Source organism: Oncorhynchus clarkii, chromosome 4 (genome assembly GCF_045791955.1).
Source record: "Oncorhynchus clarkii lewisi isolate Uvic-CL-2024 chromosome 4, UVic_Ocla_1.0, whole genome shotgun sequence".
In the NCBI taxonomy this organism is placed as follows: domain Eukaryota; kingdom Metazoa; phylum Chordata; class Actinopteri; order Salmoniformes; family Salmonidae; genus Oncorhynchus; species Oncorhynchus clarkii.
In genome coordinates, this window is record NC_092150.1 from 39,090,407 (window position 1) to 39,111,611 (window position 21,205).

At 42.3% G+C, this 21,205-nt stretch overlaps 2 protein-coding genes across 8 annotated transcripts in view; both read right to left on the reverse strand.

Annotated features, from left to right (window-relative positions):
- The window catches only part of LOC139406797 (auxilin-like), a 60,661-nt gene extending 48,158 nt beyond the window's left edge, over positions 1–12,503 (reverse strand). For 3 of the 6 annotated variants that reach the window (XM_071149842.1, XM_071149843.1, XM_071149840.1), the window contains exon 1: positions 8,490–8,874. In XM_071149842.1, the coding sequence (XP_071005943.1) occupies positions 8,490–8,691 (202 nt within the window). In that variant the 5' untranslated portion in view covers positions 8,692–8,874. Of the gene's footprint in view, positions 1–8,489; positions 8,875–12,255 lie in introns of those variants that run through there. The other 3 variants (XM_071149844.1, XM_071149847.1, XM_071149846.1) reach the window with 2 other exon arrangements.
- Positions 12,504–15,517: 3,014 nt separating this feature from the next.
- Positions 15,518–20,915, reverse strand: LOC139406798 (adenylate kinase 4, mitochondrial-like). Of its 2 annotated transcripts, XM_071149849.1 has the most exons (7): positions 20,717–20,897; positions 20,110–20,291; positions 18,730–18,849; positions 18,005–18,177; positions 17,458–17,576; positions 17,121–17,261; positions 16,729–16,852 (listed from the first exon to the last, which is right to left on the reverse strand). In XM_071149849.1, the coding sequence occupies exons 2-6, from the start codon at positions 20,249–20,251 to the stop codon at positions 17,132–17,134; spliced, it is 684 nt and encodes a 227-aa protein (XP_071005950.1). In that variant the 5' UTR covers positions 20,252–20,291; positions 20,717–20,897; the 3' UTR covers positions 16,729–16,852; positions 17,121–17,131. The 2 variants fall into 2 exon arrangements, with proteins under 2 accessions (XP_071005949.1, XP_071005950.1); XM_071149848.1 differs by having other exon boundaries at positions 15,518–17,261; positions 20,717–20,915.
- Positions 20,916–21,205: the final 290 nt, after the last annotated feature.

The window sequence follows — 21,205 nt, forward strand, 5'->3', positions numbered from 1 at the left end:
ATAACAGACTGGATGCTTGAAAAGGAGGGTGGTGCTTGGAATCATTGTTCTTCCTCTGTCAACCATGGTTACCAGCAAGGACACACGTGCCGTCATCATTGCTTTGCACAAAAAAGGGCTTCACAGGCAAGGATATTGCTGCCAGTAAGATTGCACCTAAATCAACCATTTATCGGATCATCAAGAACTTCAAAGAGAGCGGTTCAATTGTTGTGAAGAAGGCTTCAGGGAGCCCAAGAAAGTCCAGCAAGCGCCAAGACCATCTTCTGAAGTTAATTCAGCTGCGGGATCAGGGCACCACCAGTACAAAGCTTGCTCAGGAATGGCAGCAGGCAGGTGTGAGTGCATCTGCACGCACAGTGAGGCAAAGACTTTTGGAGAATGGCCTGATGTCAAGAAGGGCAGCAAAGAAGCCACTTCTCTCCAGGAAAAACATCAGAGACAGACTGATATTCTGCAAAAGTTACTGGGCTTGAACTGCTGAGGACTGGGGTAAAGTAATTTTCTCTGATGAATCCCCTTTCCGATTGTTTGGGGCATCCGGAAAAAAGCCGAAGAAGACAAGGTGATCGCTACCATCAGTCCTGTGTCATGCCAACAGTAAAGCATCCTGAGACCATTCATGTGTGGGGTTGCTTCTCAGCTAAGGGAGTGGTTTCACTCATAATTTTGCCTAAGAACACAGCACGAATAAAGAATGGTACCAACACATCCTCCAAGAGCAACATCTCCCAACCATCCAGGAACAGTTTGGTGACGAACAATGCCTTTTCCAGCATGATGGAGCACCTTGCCATAAGGCAAAAGTGATAACTAAGTGGCTCTGGGAACAAAACATCGATATTTTGGGTCCATGGCCAAGAAACTCCCCAGACCTTAATCCCATTGAGAACTTGTGGTCAATCCTCAAGTGGCGGGTGGACAAACAAAAACCCATAAATTCTGACAATCTCCAAGCATTGGTTATGCAAGAATAGGCTGCCATCAGTCAGGATGTGGCCCAGAAGTTAATTGACAGCATGCCAGGGCGGATTGCAGAGGTCTTGAAAAAGAAGGCTCAACACTGCAAATATTGACTCTTTGCATCAACTTCATGTAATTGTCAATAAAAGCCTTTGACACTTATGAAATGCTTGTAATTATACTTCAGTATTCCATAGTAACATCTGACAAAACTATCTAAAGACACTGAGGCAGCAAACCTTGTGAAAATTAATATTTGTGTCATTCTCAAATCTTTTGGCCACGACTGTATACATTGCGTGTATTTTACCAATCAAATGGTCTGACCCCAGTGGACATACTCGGAATACACATCCTGAAAGACAGAAATGATCTCACTCCAAAAATAGATAACATCTTGCTCCAATGGAAAGAAAAATACCTGTCTATTTGTGGAAAAATCACTCTAATTAACTCTTTAGTCATATCACAATTGACCTATTTGCTTATGGTTTTGCCTACACCTAGCGACCTGTTTTTTAAATGATATGAGCAAAAAATATTCAATTTTATTTGGAATGGCAAGCCAGACAAAATTAAAAGGGCCTATTTATATAAAGAATGTGAATTTGGTTGGGCAGAAATTATTAAATATTAAAGCATTAGACCTCTCACTAAAGGCATCAGTCATACAAAAGTTATACTTAAATCCGAAATGGTTCTCTAGTAAATTAGTAAGAATGTCTCAACCCATGTTCAAGAATGGCCTTTTTCCCTTTATTCAGATTACAAATGTTCACTTTCGGTTAAGTGAAAACAAAATAATCTCCAAAATATCTGTCACGTGTACTCCCTCTCCGGCCTCTAGGTCATCAGGCTGCTGATTATCCCGCACACCTGTCACCATCGTCAAGCACACCAGCGCCTCATGACACTCACCTGGACTCCATCACCTCCTTGATTATCTTCCCTATATCTGTCACTCCCCTTGGTTCCTTCCTCACATAAGGGAAGCGTCAGAGAGTGTTTTATTTGTGTCAGTGTAAATGACATCCGGTCCGGGAGCCGCTACAGGCTCTCATGCCTCAGACAGATCACCAGGCCCCCCTGCCTCTGCCGGCTCGTCAGGCTCCCCTGCCTCAGCCGGCTTGTCGGGCTTTCATGCCTCCCCCGGATCGCCAGTCTCCCCTGCTTCTATCCAAAATTACAACAAACTAATTGCAGCATTACCGCAAAAATGAAAGAGGCAAGTGGAAGGGGGAAAAAGTAAGGAAATTGACTGTCGGACCTGCATTAAAGACCGAAATTGCTTTAAAAAAATTGTGATAAATAAAAATATATACCAGTTTCATTTAAGGACCAAACAATTGACAGCTGTGCCATATAAATTGTGAATAGTTGGGAAGAGACTTTCGATGTACCGATTCCATGGCATTTGGTTTATGAATTGACACACAAAACGACGCCAGATTAAAAACGTAGAATTTTTCAATTTAAATGATTATGCCAAAATTCTTGCAACCAATAGAATGTTATATATGTATATGGGGGATACAATTTTCCCAGCTCTGCAGATTTTGCTGCGAGGAAGCAGAGTCATTAGATAATTTATTTTGGTACTGTCCATATGTAGCTCGTTTTTGGTCACAGGTCAAGGAATGGCTGAAGAATTGCAACATTTACCTGGAGCTAAAATGCAGTTAGCAATACTGGGTGATTTGAAAAGTCATAGTCAATCGATCAATACTATTTTAGCAAAAATAAAAATCTATTTTTAAAAAGAATCTGGGTTTGGCAGATGCCAGGAGAACGATACCTGCCCGAATGCATAGTGACAACGGTAAAGTTTGGTGGGGAAGGAATAATGGTCTGGGGCTGTTATTCATGGTTCGGGCTAGGCCCCTTAGTTCCTGTGAAGGGAAATCTTAACGCTACAGCATACAATGACATTCTAGACGATTCTGTGCTTCTAACTTTGTGGCAACAGTTTGGGGAAGGCCCTTTCCTGTTTTAGCATGACAATTCCCCCGTGCACAAAGCGAGTTCCATACAGAAATGGTTTGTTAAGATTGGTGTGAAAGAACGTGACTGGCCTGCAACAGGGCCCTGACCTCAACCTCATCGAACACCTTTAGATGAATTGGAACGCAGACTGCGAGCCAGGTCTAATCGCATAAAATTAGTGCACTTCCTCACTAATGCTCTTGTGTCTGAATAGAAGCAAGTCCCTGCAGAAATGTTCCAATATCTAGTAGAAAGCCTTCCCAGAAGAGTGGAGGCTGTTGTAGCAGAAAAGGGGGGACCCAAATCCATTTTAATGTCCATGATTTTGGAATGAGATGTTCAACGAGCAGATGTCCACATACTTTTGATTGTGTAGTGTATTTCCATGTTAAAATGTTGTGAGGCATTTCCCCCATTGTTTTTGACGGTAGGCCACCCTATTGGGCCTATGTTATGATCAAATAGCCACAGTAACCTACTTGACCGCTGTCTGAAACTGTAACTTAAAGCGGGTACAGTCTCAGTGATCACAGTAATGCGCGCTAGAAGTTGCACAGAATTTTCACAACATTCAAGTTTGCACTCAGCAGATCTGACATTTTCTCAGTTCCGAAAACATTTTGAGGGATCATTGGTGGTAAGTAAGTCCCAGTACATCACAGGGGCCTGAGTTCCCTGCCATCCAGGACCTCTATACCAGGCGGTGTAAGAGGAAGGCCCAAGAAATTGTCAAAGACTCCAGCCATTCAAGCCATAGACGGTTCTCACTTCTACTGCCTGGCAAGCGGTACCAGTGCACCAAGTCTGGAACCACCAGGACCCTGAACAGCTTCTAACCCCAAGCCATAAGAATGCAAAAACAAAGCTGCTAAGTAGCTAATTAAATGGCTACCCAGATTACCAGCATTGGCCCTTTTTTGAACTAGGTCTCTTACACGGACTATATGCACACACACTGGACCCATACACTCACACATACTTACACTGACACCCCAACACACACATACACACAGACAATACATATTCCCACATACACATAAGATGTGCACACATGCATACTGAAGCCACACACACGTTCACTCGCATACACACACACACACACACACACTTTCAAATTCACCACATACGCTGCTGCTACCGCTCAGTCTATAATCTATCCTGTTGCCTAGTCACTTTACCCCTACATATATGTACAGTACATAGGTACCTCAATTACCTCGCACCTCTGCACATCGACTCGGTACTGGTACTTCCTGTATATAGCCATGTTATGCCCTAAAGCAAATTGAAAAGTAAAGCCTGTGAAGCCTTAAATGTGTGAAACCCTGTGTATAAAGTTTGTCTGTGTTATTTAGCATACTGTTTTGTAAGATATGTTTGTATATTGTGTTATATTTGTTGTTAATAAGTTATAATTTTGGAATCCCAGTCTAGTTAGCTAGTTTTGTGTTTTAGGCTAGTGTGCAGCGGCTGCAGCCAGCAGGTGTTATCGATGAGGATGTTTCAAATGATCATCATCTGGTGAGTGGAATGGGTGTTTTTTTTATTTTTATTGCAGCTCGCTTGCTGTTGTTATCACTTTGAAAATAACTTGTGTGTAAAACATTGTTCCATTGAAACTTTAGATCACCGGTTACTTTGTGTGCTGAACGTGACAAATGCACTGGGATGTAACAGTTGTACATTTCTATGGGCAAATGGTTGAGTTTTTGTATTCTTATGATTGGGACTTACTGACTTATTATGTCCAGGTGAACAGGCTGCTTATCTTTTAACATCATGCTGTGTGCGACTGCTGTCTTTCTATCGGTCCTATGTATTTTACAGAAAGTGCACTCCTACGTGGAGTGTGCTGGTATCACATTCGCTGTACTTTCAACATCACGAGCCTATCACACTCACATCCTTTGATATGTCACTGTTGTCGCGTTTGGTGATAGTGTGATAGTGATGGCGTTAGGCTACCATGGGTTGTGTAAGCAGTATGGTTGATGTTGCTGGTAGCATTCGTTTTGCAGGTGCTGTTTCTGTGTGAGTGGCAGCCCGAAGCCTGGCTCAGCCCGAGGAGCGCATTAAGTGATGCTATGTTTCTGTTATTTTTTGCGATTTCTGAATTTGGTACAAAGGCCTAGGCTCAATAGCCACGGTTCGCCACTGACACAAACACATAGCATCAGAACCTCCTCCTCCACAGCTGTATGTAGACAACAACACAGAGAGTCTGCAGACATCTTGACTAATACACGAGTGGAAATTTACAGATCTTATTCGGTTAAAACAAGAATTTCAGAAACTATATCTAAAGAGTCATTGTGTAACTCAGACATTATTTACCACCCTCCTTCAGACTATGTGACAAGTCATTGTGTCCCTCTTTTAAAGTAATGGAGCCTCCTCCACAGCAGTTCCTTAGTTAGCTACTGCTCTCTGAACTCTGACCAAAACGCCCCCTCTCAACCACCTCCTCTGCTCCCTTCCATCCCTCCATCCACCCTGCTCCAGTCAGACACCTCTGATGTGTGAGAGAGAGAGACCCAGTCACAGAGGCGCTGGCACAGATAGAGACTTGGCCCGGTCGGTCAGAGAGATCAATACAGACAGTCTCCATGTGCCTCTCTCCTTCAATAGACCTAACCTTTCTCATTTATACCCTCCATCTGGTGCAGACAGACAGACAGACAGACAGACAGACAGACAGACAGACAGACAGACAGACAGACAGACAGACAGACGGAAAGAGAGAGTACTGCAGTAGTGACATGTGTGCCTCTATTGTGTGCCAAACAGGAACTGTCCCAACAAACAGGCCCTAAGCTTTTCAATTATAGATGCCACTGATAAGACAAAGAGTGTATGATGCATCTGTCTGGAAGGGACATGCAGCTTGGCCTATATACTGACCTATGTGGGAGATACACACCCACAAAGCATGATTGATACAGCAGATATGCACCATACCATTATGCATTTCTTCCTCTAGAAAGGGTTCCTAAGTATTCCTTCAGTAGAAAGAGTGAAAGCTATCATATCACACCCACATTTCACAATGTTCCCCTTCATTTAAGAATCGAATATTCACAGCAGACTGCAGTGACGCCATCCAGCCATCTATTATTCACTTAATGTCAATAAAACAGATCTACTGTAAGAGAGCTGCCCTGGATTTGGGGAGATGGGGAAGTTTGCATTTCTGATATGAAATTTGTCACATAATAGACACTTTCGGATGCCGAACGGATGGTGCCCGGTGGTCTTGTCATTCCCTATCAAACACATTGGTGATTTATATAAACCTTTTCTACATGGGAAGACCGCCAATGCAGTCTCAGAACCTAACTACTAACCAGACACCTCCTGTCTAGCTGCAACCTGTCAATCCACCTGTCTCTGGGTCTGTCTCTGTGTCTGTCATTGTGTCTGCCTCCGTGTCTGTTGGTCAGTCAGTCATTCAGTATGCCTGTGTGGCTGGCTTGCCTGCCAATGTAACAAGGCTGGCCAGATGGACGTGGGAGTCTGCAGAGCTCTGATGTTTACTGAGCTACACATGGAAGCAGAGAAAGCTGGAGATACAGACTCAGCCACCTCATACAGCAGAAGCAGCACCAGCCATACTGCAGAGGCCAGCCAGCCAGCTAGCTGTCTAGCCCGGACAGACTCACCTGACACTCAGCTCAGATAGACCCAGTCCTTAAGGTTAGGTTTTTTCATTGCACTGCAGTGCAGTGAGCAGTGAGCTGTGGGGATAGCCCTGTTCACAACATTACTACTCACTCACTGACAATGAACTGTGGCTATTTAACTCTCCACATGATATAGGCCAGGGGTTTTCAAACTGGGATCCACGGCCCGACGTACTGCAGGGGGTCCACAATAATATTTTTTGGTGTGAAAATGTATTATTTGATGAATATCGCTAGCTGCAACAGAACACCAATATGGATACCATTTGTATGTCTCTGTGTCCAGTATGAAGGAAGTTAGAGTTAGTTTCCCGAGCCAATGCTAACTAGCGTTAGCGCAATGACTGGATGTCTAGAGTAGCAGTTAGCATGCTAGCTGTTCCTGTTCATCTGACTCTGGGGAAGTAGGTAAAGGGCTTCTTTGTCAAAATCTACAACTATCCTTTTAATCTGGAGGAAATTACATTCACTGGAGCTAATTACAGTGTTTTTTCTGTATAGAAAATTCTTAGGCAGGCCGTCTAAGCGATAATATGCGGGATGGAAAAACAGTTTCACTGTCAACTTAAATGACCAAAACAATATATTTTTGGATAGAAAAACTGTTTCAGTGTCAACTTAAACGACCAAAACCAGAAAGAAAGCATGCAGAAAAGATATTGAACTATATATATTTTTTTTTAATACCATCTTTGAGAAACTAACAATCAAATAAAAGCTAGACAGTCAGGGAGAATCGAAAATTCAAAAAAACTGGCATTCAGGGCATTGATTTTGTTTGAGGAGAGGAACAACAGCATTAGCATTCAAACTTTAACATTTCCTCTCAGCTCATGACAAACGGTGTAGCATTGCTGTAAATTAGCTTCTAAACTGCAACATTTTCTCTCAACTCAATGGAAAAATGTGTAGAATTGCAGGAAACTAGCTTTACAATAGTGAAATGTTCTCTTCGCTGCCAAGATACCTTTACAGCTAATAGACTATGTTAGTTCACACTTCCAATGAACTGTGGGGAGGTCAAAATAATGACACTGTCTACCAAATCTATTCATTTTAAAATGTTGATTACTTCTACTTGCCATTATCATTCACATTCACCTATCATGATAAGACAATACTTTTTTGTTAACATCTGATGGGGGTCCGGTCTGGGTAGCCGGTTTGCCTGGGCAGGGGTCCCTGGGCAAGAAAAGTTTGAAAATCCCTGACATAGGCAATTGTATATGCAGGAAATTCACAACATGAAATTATTAAAAAAAGGAACAAGGACAATTAGATTATATTATTGGGTTAGTGGGGGGTTTCCTGCCATGTAAGCTATTGTCAATCTGTCTATTACTATCACTGGTAATCACTTAGGACTACACCTTAGCAGGGTGATTGATGGGGGCTATGTTTATGGTCTAATGCGTGCATGTTGAATTACAATAGTTGCAGTTTTATTACAATATATGTAGCCTAATAAAAGACTGCAACATTAAGCATTTTTTGTTAGAATAGTAGTGGACGCTAAAACAGACATACATATGTTGTTTCAACCCGAAGTATACTATGACGAGATCAGCTCGACTCACACAAAATGAAAGCAGAACGATGTAGTCCTACATAATGAGACAACCACGATTACATGATGTATTGCACGGAAGCAACAAGACATACAAATATCAGACAACATGGGCTAGATGGATAACCTATTTGGACCTGTTCACACTCATCTTATTCAATTAAATATATTTAATGGAGTATCACACGGCGATGGGCGTGCTCTGCCTCGCATGCAACAGAGCAGCGTTATCCGCATCTTGTTCTTGCTTGCTGCGCGTGTGCCACACCGCCTCCCATGGCGAGAGAGCTGCTTACCTGAGCTGTCCATGGTGCTGCAGTCGTCCTCGCGCAGTGGGCCTGCCTTCGGTCCTCCTAGGGTTGCTGCTACCGAGCCGCCGCCGATTCCGCTGCCTCTCCCTCCCCCGTTATTGAAGTTACCGCTGCTATCGACCAACTGTAAAGATTCATAGCCATCGTAACTGCAGGTCTTTTTCTTATAGCCACCCAGTAGGCTCATCTCATTCAACTCTGCGCCGTGGATTTGAGAATTACATATAAATAATACAAAAAAAGCTACTGCATGCACATATCCCCGACGACAAAAATCTCAGATATCTGTTTAGAAAGAATCCACCAGATATGCGCTAGCAGTTCCAGCACCGCGTCTCCCTGTTTTCTTTTCTCCGCGATATCATAAGCAGAACGTTGTCATCAGGATCGCATTTACTACGCCGCACATCCACCGCTATGCCTGCCAGTCCCCGTTGAGTTAATGGGTCCTTTCAGGCTTTCTGCTCCAGGCCAATCCTGACAACACCATGTCGGCAGTAGGTGACTAAACGATCGCCTGTTTCATTGTTATTTCTTTACAAAGCAGTAGGCTAATATTTGTCAGAAAATATAAATGTTGGATAGGTTGTAGATGTGATTTAACCTACAGGATAGCCTACATAGGATTGATTCTATTCTACACGAAAATATTCCCAAATCGATTTATAATAACATATTTTAACAGCCTATAGTTAACACAATATCCTCATATGCTCATAATAATAATTAAGGCTTAAATTAACAATATTATTACAGAACACTTTTCAGGCTCTTATAAGCTATGTAGGCAATAGTCTCCATTGCTAAGGGCTATAGTTTAAGCTGGTTATGGGCCAGTTTTAGGCTATACAGTATCGCTCCACAGACATAGTATAAAGGAATTAAAGTGCTGAAGTCTATTAGTCCGCACTGTAGGACAGCATTGTGCTTTAAAGATCTCAACACCCTATTCCCTATATAGTGCACTGCTTTAGACAAGGGCCACGGGCCTCTGGTCAAAATGGGCAGTGGTCAAAAGTAGTGCACTATATAGGGAATAGGGTGCCATTTGGGACGCAATACCAAGTCAACTACTTGGAGTTCTGGAACATGCTTCCTTCCTTGGCCCAGTCCCCTGGCAACTGAGGGGCTGCATGGTTGCTCAAAGCAGGACTCGGGCCTGGGAAACCCTTTATACCAGGAGCCCTGGATTGAAAGCGCAGCAGGGAAGGGAATTTCCAAAAAAAGATAAATGATTCCCCACGTAACCGGACACAAAGTGCCACTCCATTGAAGGATGTAGTTTCCTCTGAAAGCCAGCCTCCCAACATCAGACATTTCCCCCTGATGCATTGCTTCAGGATGTCAACTCCTGCTTTCAGTCTCCAATACAAATGGTTACAACCTTCACTTAGAAAACTGGACCAGGACATCAAAAAAGCAATGTAATGTCCTGACATTGCAGCTGGGTTTTTTTTGTACCAGTGGTGACATGGTATTTTATGGTTATGGTCACACAACTGTGTAATACAAGAAGCGATCACTTTGATAATGACAGTGCCCACTGTACTCATAACTAACTAACCCGTTTTGAATTTGGGATCCAGTTTTAAAAGCAGATCACACTGTACTGACAACTACACTTCCAAATAATTCATCATAATGGACAGATAAGTGAATATGAACAGCAAACAGGGAGAGACAATCATAAACCTGCTAAAAACAATGACAGCAATTTATTTCTTGTTAAATAAATAACTACATAACCCAGCCTACTACTGCCTTTATTAACTTCCTAAAGCTTTAAATTCCACATTGAACTCATTCATACTTTTATAGGAGGGGTTTAACCACTTGGATATGTCTTGGATGTTAATAAGACACTGTGGGTTAAAGAGAAGATCAAGTTTAACAAAGACCGTGGGATATTTTACAAGACCTTCGCCTCATAAACTGATGTTTATTTCAGCTCTTCAGCTGTACACCCCCTCAAACATTGCGCTGTGGCATCCATGTTGGGTGCCTTTACTATATGATTTGTAAGGCATGTCCATATAATTTTGAAGACGACAATAGTATGGAAGTCCGGCCAACTGTCCAACCATACAATCGTTCTCTTCAATAGGCCTATACTGACCAAAAATAAGCTATTCTACTAGATTAATTGGATTTGCCATCATCTTTAAGGGTGGATAGTGGATTAATGATTATCCCTATACTGTTTAAAATGGAATGACTACTGGAATCTGCTGGGTAGGGTTAGGGTCCACTGGCAGACATAGGGAGATTTTCAACTGCATACTCCGAGTCCTCTCATCGCTTCCTTCTCAAAACCCATTTCATGAGGAAGCCAGAGGGCCAGACCCTCTGACCTTCTCCACCAATGGGTTTTCAGGAGTATGCAATTGAGATTCTCCCATAGTATTGCATAGTATTTCTATATAGGCCTATGCTATATCTCATTATTCAATCTATGAAGATTTTTTGTATATTCATGCATAAGAGAAATATGCCATATAGCTAAATCAAGTTTAGACTTCATCTGGTCAGTTGCTCATAATTAAGGCTACTAATGTCTATAACTCATATTAATAAGCTACACCTACACTGAAAAATCTAGTCCTGAATTTATCTATCTTCGATAATATAATGTAATCGTCAGTGCGTTCAAGACAAGGGGGAATTCGGAAAAAAACGAAGCCCGAATGAGAAAAATAGTTTTGAACGGTTATCCAACTCGGAATCCCAAGTTAGAAACTCGGACATCTTTCTAGAGCTGCGACTTTCCCACCTGAAAATCACTGACGTCATTATTTGACCTCGTTTGTCCAGTTGTCTTGAAAGCACCAAATGCCGTCGTGGGAAAAACCAGAACTGGCAATCGCATAAGCGACTGGATCATACAAGGGATTTCCCTAATATTCTTCCTCAGCAAAACCCATTTCCCTTTAAAACTGAGCTTAATAATTCATTTGATAATGATAGCAAATAGGCTCATTACTATAATATGTTGATGTTTTTCAAGGATTGTCGTCTTGTTCAACCTGCCCCTCCAATGCAATGTGTCCGCCTCCAATAAACGCGCATTCAGCAACATGAATCATCCCCGTCATAGCCAGCTTTATTTTGTTGCTTTTTTTAACTAAACATGTAATTTTCCATTTTGATGTCTCACCGAATAGAAACTTAAAGAATTATGTTCGAGAGTTTTCCCAAATAGTTCAATTATGAATAATCTCAGATCATGTCTAAAAATCCCCTTGGTCATATTTGTCATTCAGTGTACTTGGAACGTTTGTAACCGTTAGGCTACGGCGGATTCATTACTCATATCAGTGCACGTTTTTTGTTTCATAATAATTAACAAATGCATAGAAAGGTTTAAAGCTTCAACAGTAGCCTACGGGTTATAATCAACGTCATATAGGGCTTGAGCGCAGAGGGCCTTTTTCCCGTCGTTATGCATTTCCTCGCCTAAAGAGGAAACACCTGCACTGAAAATAAAGCCAAACATCAACGATGCTATGGGATATTCATATTCCAATATTCTGGTAAAAACGCAGATTGATTTCTACTGTTGGCCAAACCACGATATTCAGAAAATCTTTCTGCAGAAGAGAATCATTCTTTAATATTAACATCTCATCGGGAAGTAACACATGAAGACGATGCTTCTCCAGAGGAAGCATTTCAGTGGCATTTGATATAAAACGTATATGGTTTCAAACGAATGATGTAAAAAAACAGCCCTTTTTGTCATAGGCCTCCCTACCTTCCAGAGCGCTCGCTGTCATTATCTCAGGAACCCCGACGTCCTCAGCTCTGGAGATGCGCGCGGAAACCCCAGCTGTGGTCTGAGAAATGCCGACTTTCGATTTGTCATTCGCCGCCTGTCAAAGGTCAAACGTCCTTCTGTACCTCGACCTGTAAGTGGTGTTCGGGTACAATGTAAACTCCTGGGGTTGTCTAACATTAGAATTACAAGGACTACGACATCATCATATCATCACCTTATATATTGCATGTGAGCTTCAGTGAAACGAATGCTGCGACCGCCATTTGCTGATCTCACACTAATATGGAGTAGCCTATCTATGTGCGTTCAAGTGTTCCGGATGTCATATAGATCAATACATTGTAAACTGCATAGTTGTGTGCTTGTGAATGATACCTACATAGTGGATCACGACTTGTTTATGAAAGCAAAACCTGGGAAGGATTTATGGACTGGATAGATTAATAAATTAAATTCCTCACTCACATGTGTGAATTATGTAATAACCCAGTATCCAGCAAATATACATGGGTTTTTATCATTGCCTATATTAGATTTTACCAGACATATTTCCTATCTGTAGGCCTATCTAGCGATATCGCTGTTATATCCACCTCCATACAACAGGAAATGACAAACCTCTGATGGTTGAGTCTGATATGTAAACAGAGCAGAGGTCATCAGGCTCCAAATTCAGTATTAATCCCTGGTTTAAATCCACTCCATGTGTTCCACCCCAGTTCAATGCACATGGGATTAATGCTGCATTCATAACCAAGTGGGAATCTGGAATTTATCCTTATGCCTGGGATAAACCACTTGAACACCCCTCCAACTGATAATTACTTGTGTGAAATTATCATCCCTGAGCTCCGAAGTCTCACACAATCTGACCTCTGATGTCACTTACTAAGGAAATGACCTCGATAACAGCATTTTCGGCTTTAAATGCAACAACAAAACATTATTTATAATAAGCAATCTATTAATATGGTTTTTGAACACTATAATTAGTTTACAAGCATGATAGCTGCACTTTTAGTTGATGGTTGATGCAGCTTGTTGGCCATTAACAAATCAGCATTTCTCAACGAGTTCAAAGCATGTGAATGCATCCAAATGGTATTTAAGATTTCTTATTATTTCTTTTAAAAAAATTTAACAATTATTTTCTCCCCAATTTCATGGTATCCAATTGGTAGTTACAGTCTTGTGTCATCGCTGAAACTCCCATACGGACTCGGGAGAGGCAAAGGTCAACAACAATCAACACACTGCTCCTTGACACAATGCTCACTTAACCCGGTAGCCAGCCACACCAATGTGTCGGAGGAAACACCGTACACCTGGCGACCGTGTCAGCGTGCACTGCACCCGGCCCACCACAGGAGTTGCTAGTGCGCGATGGGGACAAGGACTTCCCTGCCGGCCAAACCCTCTCCTAACCAGGACGACTCTGGGCCAATTGTGCGCTGCTCCACGGTTCTCCCGGTCGCAGCCAGCTGCAACAGACTCTGGACTCGAACCCAGAATCTCTAGTAGCACAGCTAGCACTGCGATGCAGTGCCTTAGACCACTGCGCCACTCGGGAGGCTGTATTTACGATTTCACAACCAGGGAAGCAGGTAGCCTAGCAGTTAAGAGCGCTGGGCCAGTAACCAACCCTAATTGGTCCTTTAAGTTGCACTGGATAAGAGTGTCTGCGAAATGACTAAAATGTAAAAAATGTATGGTGATTACCACCTTCCCACTTGGTTATGAATGCAGCATTACAGAGCCAACTCTGGTGGGGGACAGAAAAAGAGAGAGTCGTCAGAAATACCTCCCTTAGTTCTTCTCAGGTTTCATTACAGTAACACACACACACACACACACACACACATGTGCAGGCATTAATAAAAACATGTGCATGTGTACACACAAACACGTGTACAAATGCAGACACAAGCACTTCTCCCTGCTGCCTTCTCTGATGTCAGATCAAAGGCTGTATTGAACAGAGAGGGGGAGAGAGGGTGCTATAAATGTTATGAGTTCTGTCACAATATACTGCATTGCCATGCATGGAAGACAACAGTGCATTCAGAAAGTATTCAGACCCCTTGACTTTTTCCAAATGTTGTTACAATACAGCCTTATTCTAAAATGTTTTCATCATCAATCTACACACAATACCCCATAATGACAAATCGAAAACAGGTTTTTAGAAATTTCTGCAAATTTCCCACAGCTGACAGTGCGTGTCAGAGCAAAAACTAAGCCATGGGGTCGAGGGAATTGTTCGTAGAGTTCTGAGACAGGATTATGTAGTGGCACAGATCTTGGGAAGGGTACCAAAAACATTCTGCAGCATTGTCCCCAAGAACACAGTGGCCTCCATCATTCTTAAATGAAAGAAGTTTGGATCCACCAAGACTCTTCCTAGAGCTGAGCAACTGGGGAGAAGGGCCTTGGTCAGGGAGGTGACAAAGAACCCGATGGTCACTCTGACAGAGTTCCAGAGTTCCTCTGTGGAGATGGGAGAACTTTCTCCACAGAAGGACAACCATCTCTGCAGCACTCCAACAATCCGACCTTTATGGTGGAGTGGCCAGACAGAAGCCACTCCTCAGTAAAAGGCACATGACAGCCCGCTTGGGGTTTGCCAAGGCACCTAACGACTCCCAGACCATGAGAAACAAAATTCTCTGATCTGATGAAAGCAAGGTTGAACTTTTTAGCCTAATGCCAAGCGTCACGTCTGGAGGAAACCTGGCACCATCACCACGGTGAAGCATGGTGGTGGCAGCATCATGCTGTGGAGATGTTTTTCAGTGGCAGGGACTGAGAGACTAGTCAGGATCGATGGAAAGATAAACGGAGCAGAGAGATCCTTGATGAAAATCTGCTCCAGAGCGCTCAGGACCTCAGACTGGGCGAAGGTTCACCTTCCAACAGCACAACAACCCTAAGCACACAGCCAAGACAACGCAGGAGTGGATTCGGGACAAGTTTTCGAATGTCATTGAGTGGCCCAGCAAGAGCCCGGACTTGAAACCGACCGAAAATCTCTGGAGAGACTTGAAAATAGCTGTGCAGCGACACTCCCCATCCAACCTGACAGAGTTTGAGAGGATCTGCAGAGAAGAATGTGATAAACTCCCCAAATACAGGTGTGCCAAGCTTGTAGCGTCATACCCAAGAAGACTCTAGGCTGTAATCACTGCTAAAGATGCTTCAAAAAAGTACTGAGTAAAGGGTCTGAATATTTACGTAAATATGATATTTCAGTTGTTTAATAATAAATACATTTGCAAAAATGTCTAAAAACCTGTTTTTGCTTTGTCATTATGGGGTATTGTGTGTAGATTGATGAGGGGGGAGGGGGCAATTTAATACAATAAAAAAAAGGGCTGTAACGTAACAAAATGTGTAAAAAGTTAAGGGGTCAGTATACTTTCTGAATGCACTGTAGATGCTGCATCACTGCAGTGTGCCTATAGATTTCTATGATAGCCTATCGAATATGTCTGCAGTGGCATTCCCACACAATACTCATAGTAGAAACCTATCAGTCTCCTATAAAGGACACACAATAATGTTATGAACAAAACTAATATTCAGGGAATGCAGCTGAAACGTACAGTACTTTTGCATTGAATGGTAGACATTTAGTTTATATTCATAGTAGGCATGTTGCCTGGAACTACTGTTTGACCTCGAGAGTGAAACAACTGAAAGGAAATTCTGAGAAAGTAATTGTATTTTTCTTGGAATATGCCAGATTTTGGACAGCCAGATGATTTATGGACAGAAAACATTCAGTGTTGCACAACAGAGCGTATGAAAAGCTTTCCTAACCACTCGTTCACCACAATGGGCTTGCCATATATATTCTGGGCCAATTACAGTTTACAGCAGTGACTATTTGCATATTGTGTTATTGAAATCTAAAAGGGAGACAGACACAAGACACATCCTCCCACAAACACTGTCCAACCACTAACCACACCCATCCCTTTTCTTATACAGCAATTCAGATGCATTACACTTTCAACTGGTTAAAACACTCACAAACTTTTCAACAAGTCATTAGAAATATTAAGGCCTCTGGCTCTTTGAATATAATTCTACCATTTATCTTTGGCCACATTCAAATCTTTGGTCCTTTTTAACACAATTATAGACCCATTCATTATCATCGTTTTTTATTTGGTCTAGTCTTGCGGACTAAACTTCAATAGACTAGGGAGAAGGTTCAATTTGGTCTAACTAAAGTCAACAAAAACTGTTTCAAATTAAACAAAAGAAAAACACATTTATGTAATCCAAAATCTTTTGATAAAGATGAAACTCTTCATCTGATGGAACTTAAAATTAAGCCAAATTATAGAGTGTGTTGTTTATAAGAAAATGTCCACAATAGTCATTTCAGTCGAAATGAAAGATAAATCAGATATACAGGAACCAACAGTTCTGTACACACTGGGTGCTATAGAAGTATCAAGCTCGTTTTACAGTCTTTGGAAGGCATATTTAGAGTTGCACAACCTAGGCCCTCATGTTCTGCAGTCCTGCTGATTTCCGTTTCTCCCTGGGACTTTAAACTTACGATCTGGGAAATGGAAATCAGTCTCAGGGTTAAAAGGTAAGGAAGAAAACCTTCATACACTGCAACCCTTGAGGACCGAAGCTATGCACCACTGATGCATGTAGTGCATAAGACTGTATTTTCAAACATGTTTTGAGACTGAGATAACTGCCAAGCTAATGGCTCCTAACATCTAGCGGTAGTCTTGTCTTGCAGCCATGTACTCAACCAATGTCTTCACTAACTAACATTAGTATCCCCTGGTGCAAGGCCTTTCCTTCTGATGCGTCACCTCGGCTCTCCTCAGGGCATTGGGATGCGTTGTGTGTCCGTCTGTGATGTGCTGGGGATCTTGGTGCTGAGGAGAGAGTTGATGTAAGGCCAGATCCTGTCTGTCTCTGTGCCTGAGAAAGTGTGCAGGATGCCCTTTGACCTGGGGAGGACACACTTTACATGTAAAGTTGCATAAATACCATGTAGCATAATTACATTATATTGTAAGAACATTATAATTATATTGTAACTACATTGTCACTCAGTACTTCTGAGTACTGTATACAGGATAGTCAGGGCAAGCAATTTACACAATGCTTTTAAAAATGTGTCAGTGAAGTGGAGGGTGGACGTACTTATACAGGTCTATGATGGGCTTGGCCACGTCCTTGTAGTGCCTCAGTCTGGCCACTAGAGCCTCTGGTTTGTCATCATCATGCTGGATCAAAGGCTCCCCGCTGATGTCATCCCTGCCCTGGGGGGGGACAACAGAACCATGACAACTGAATTATTATTATTATATCAATGACATAACCCCATGAAAACGGTACACAGCTCACAGAGAGTTGTCTTGAACCCCACGCATTCAATACACTATTCCAAGGTATTACTGATCATTCACAAATACACGGGTTAGGAATATAATAATCTGGCATCGTATTTTCACAGCCTCCTGTAGCAACCATAGGAACCATTGCTTAGTGCAGGCTTTCCCAAACTCAGTCCTAAGTTTCTGATTTTAATCAGCTGCGTAGTGCAACCGGGGGGGGCCAAGGACCGAGTTTGGGAAACCCTGGCTTAATGTTGGTTCTGTGGGAACAGACAGACTAACCGGAAGACTAAACATGTGTAATGGCGATAATAATGGTGACAAATTAGGGAGGAAAAACAATGTTTTCTGACTTGTACGTGTGGAGGGTTGAAGCCCATGTTGTAGACCCTGCCGCTGGCTGGGTGGATCCAGCGGTCACTCAGCCTCTCCTTCAGGGTCTCATAGGGAATGTTGAGGCTGATGACCAGGTCCAGGTCACAGGTACTGTTCAGAGCCTTGGCCTGGGCCAGGGTACGGGGAAACCCTGGGGAGAGTTGGGAGATGAAGCACGGAGACTGAGGGGAGTGTGTGTGTGTATCTCACATTGATCCTGCACAACAACTTTATGGAAAATATTTATGTACAGTATTTTGTGTGACATCATAAAGGTCATATCGTTATGTAAACAATCCAAAGACCACATCCGTATCTGTTTCCCTTTAACCTACACTGATATGGACTGGTAGACATACTGCAAATACAGTATTTACTGTTGGTTCTTCTGGCCTGGCTGTGAGACTAGTTAATAGCTGCTTTCAGAGGGTGTAAACCTGCACTACTGTTTACAAACCTTGGACTGCTGCCTGACTGGCCTGTTTCAGCTTGTTTCTGGGTCAGACACAAACCTGTACAGTCAATGTTTCATGATACCTTACTGTGCTCATGTGTTTTTGGTTGTTTGACAATTTATTAGCCCTCTAAATATTCTTGCTTTCACTACGCAGCTGCAAAAAGATCTTTGGAAGTGCATGTGCATTTCAAGGTGTGTGTATATGTGTGTGTGTGCGTGTGTGTGTGTGTGTGTGTGTGGTCTTACCATCCATCAGCCAGCTGTGGCGGGTCATCTCCTCCAGCCTGGGAAGTAGGAGCCGGGTCATCACATGGTCCGGCACTAGCAGACCCCTCTCTATGTAGGTCTTAGCCAGAACACCAGCGTCTGTGGAGGGAGGGAGGGAAATAATGAGGAGCAGGAGGAGGAAGAGGAGAAGGAGTCATCATCAATTCCCGATAAGTATAAAGTATTAAGAAGTTTTCAGAAAGATTTCTAGTAAAAGAGGTGGACTTTTGGCTAGAGGTTGGGGGGCAGAGCAAACCCAGACAGGAATGCCCTCTGTAGCTTTAACACCTAAACGATTACCCATTCGCCCTGTTTTCTTCCCACCCCCATTTGTATTGCTTTCTTTACAGCAGTGAGTCACATAGCACATCTCATAAAGATCTCCAGACCCCTCTAAACTCAAATCAGCAATAAATGATTCATGTCATTGAATGACCTACTGACCAAACTGGATCCTGACAAATGTCGTTACAGGGGCTTGAATAAAAATACATAGAGCCATAGCATAAGATTCATTGTGTCCATTCAGATTTTCCTAAGGTAGTCTCTCGGGTTTACAAAGTTTGAATGTAAGAGAATGTCTTCATTAATGTAAATAACTCCAGTATAGTAATTCTGGAAAACTGGGTTTAGTAAGGCATGGCCTTGACACGGCACTGTGACTGTAATTACAACCCCACACATGTTTTCACTGCCCTCCCTGCAACACATTTAATTTGTGGGCTAAAAAGATTGGCACAAGTTCGGATTAAAAATAGGCTCCAGAAGAAGTCAATGGGCTCAAATAAGTCAACTCCAAACATACGTTTGCTATAGACTGTGAAGTTTCAGAGACTACTAACAAAGAACGTTTCATAACTTGGATTCCTTTTGATATGGATAGTGGATCATTTTAGTTTCTTATCAGATAGTAGATTTGCCATTGCCTCTAAATTCAACTAATGTTTTTGTCTCTTGGATGATAGGAGAGAAATGTGCCACTGTCCAGCCCAGTGCCAACTTGCAAGAGACTCTCTTCACCTCACCTCAACTTAGGCCTCTGCTGGTGTTACAATATTGTTGCAATTTATGGCTTAGGCTACTGGAGGCGAATGCTAGTTAGGCTACTATAGGCTAACATGAACAAATATGTAAGCTAGGTTGAAATAATACTACAAATAATAATAATAATACATATTTTAAGATAGGACACTGTATCCCTGAAAATCTGACCGTTTCTACCAACCCCGCTGAGGATGACACATATGTGGCAAAAAACAATAAGCAAAAAAAAAAAAAAGATGCAATCAAAAAAACAGATAAATAAATGGTAAACAATAAATAGATGCATGTCTAATTATTTATCAAGAATAGGCCTACCTGTTTTCGCAGCTATATTCTCCCGAACAAAGTCGCCACTGGACAGACGTGCCAGGCCAAATCTTTGAGCAATTCTCTCGGATATGGTCCCCTTTCCCGAGCCTGGTGGACCCATGATCACCGCTCGGAACAGTTTGGCCATCCTCCACTATAGCCTGCAACACCACGGACTGTATCTGTGTCTGGAGGAGACAAAATAAATAAGTCCAGGGTTGCTATAGCCTATACCTGCTGCCTTCAATGAAACATTGATAGGCCTAAGCATCTTTCAATGTTGCCCATGGTGTGCACTGTGCACCTTATTATCAAAGTACGTGAACAGATACTTTCTGCTCGTTTTGAGTTAACAGGGGCACTATATCAACAGTTTATTACACGGAATCTAACTTAATTGCCAATTTTCCCGAATTGGTTACGACTTAAAACGGCTACAGAAAAACGGAATTGTTAAAGAGCCCCATTCATCCAATCAGCTAGAGAAATCGAACTTTCCAGATTCCTGATTGTACAGATGGAGGATTTAAACTATGGCGGACAAAAAAAACACAACGGGGCAACAGTCAAGCGATGTAGGCCTACCTCACCGATGCCCACAATCCCTCCTCACTTTCGATTTATGCCTGTGTGTCCTGCAAAACGTATGCGTAATATAGCACGTAGTTCACTCAGACCAAGTCAGAAAATGTTTATTTTTCTGTTCCCAAGGGACATTAGCTTGTCTGCGTCTTTAAGAAAGGTTTTTTTCTCTGCGAATGAATGGAGGAGCTGCCTCAACGCCCTATTTCTCAACACCTCCCAGACACACCAAGAAGAAAAAATGCGGATGACTTGTGCGCAGGAACTTGGTACAACTTGGGAATCTGGTACCTGTAGTTTTCTATTGTGAGTAAAACGAATAATTTCGAATTGCAACCATATCATATGTAAGTGGCTGAAACATGAAAGGTAAAGGAGATACGCAGTCAGTTGCGTAACTGAATGCATTCAACCGAAATGTGTCTTCCACATTTTACCCAACCTCTCTGAAGTCTAGAATATACTTATTCTAGAATATAATTTAACCTGGGTCGATTAGAATGGAAGGTCATCAACCATG

Bases quoted from the DNA above. Each gene is read 5' to 3' on its own strand.
- LOC139406798 (XM_071149848.1), bottom strand. From the start codon at position 20,251: ATGGCCAAACTGTTCCGAGCGGTGATCATGGGTCCACCAGGCTCGGGA. The intron at 18,850-20,109 runs GTAGGCCTATTC...CTCCCTCCACAG, and splicing joins GAATATAGCTGCGAAAACAG to ACGCTGGTGTTCTGGCTAAG. The intron at 17,262-17,457 runs GTACGTCCACCC...TGTCCTCCCCAG, and splicing joins CCCATCATAGACCTGTATAA to GTCAAAGGGCATCCTGCACA.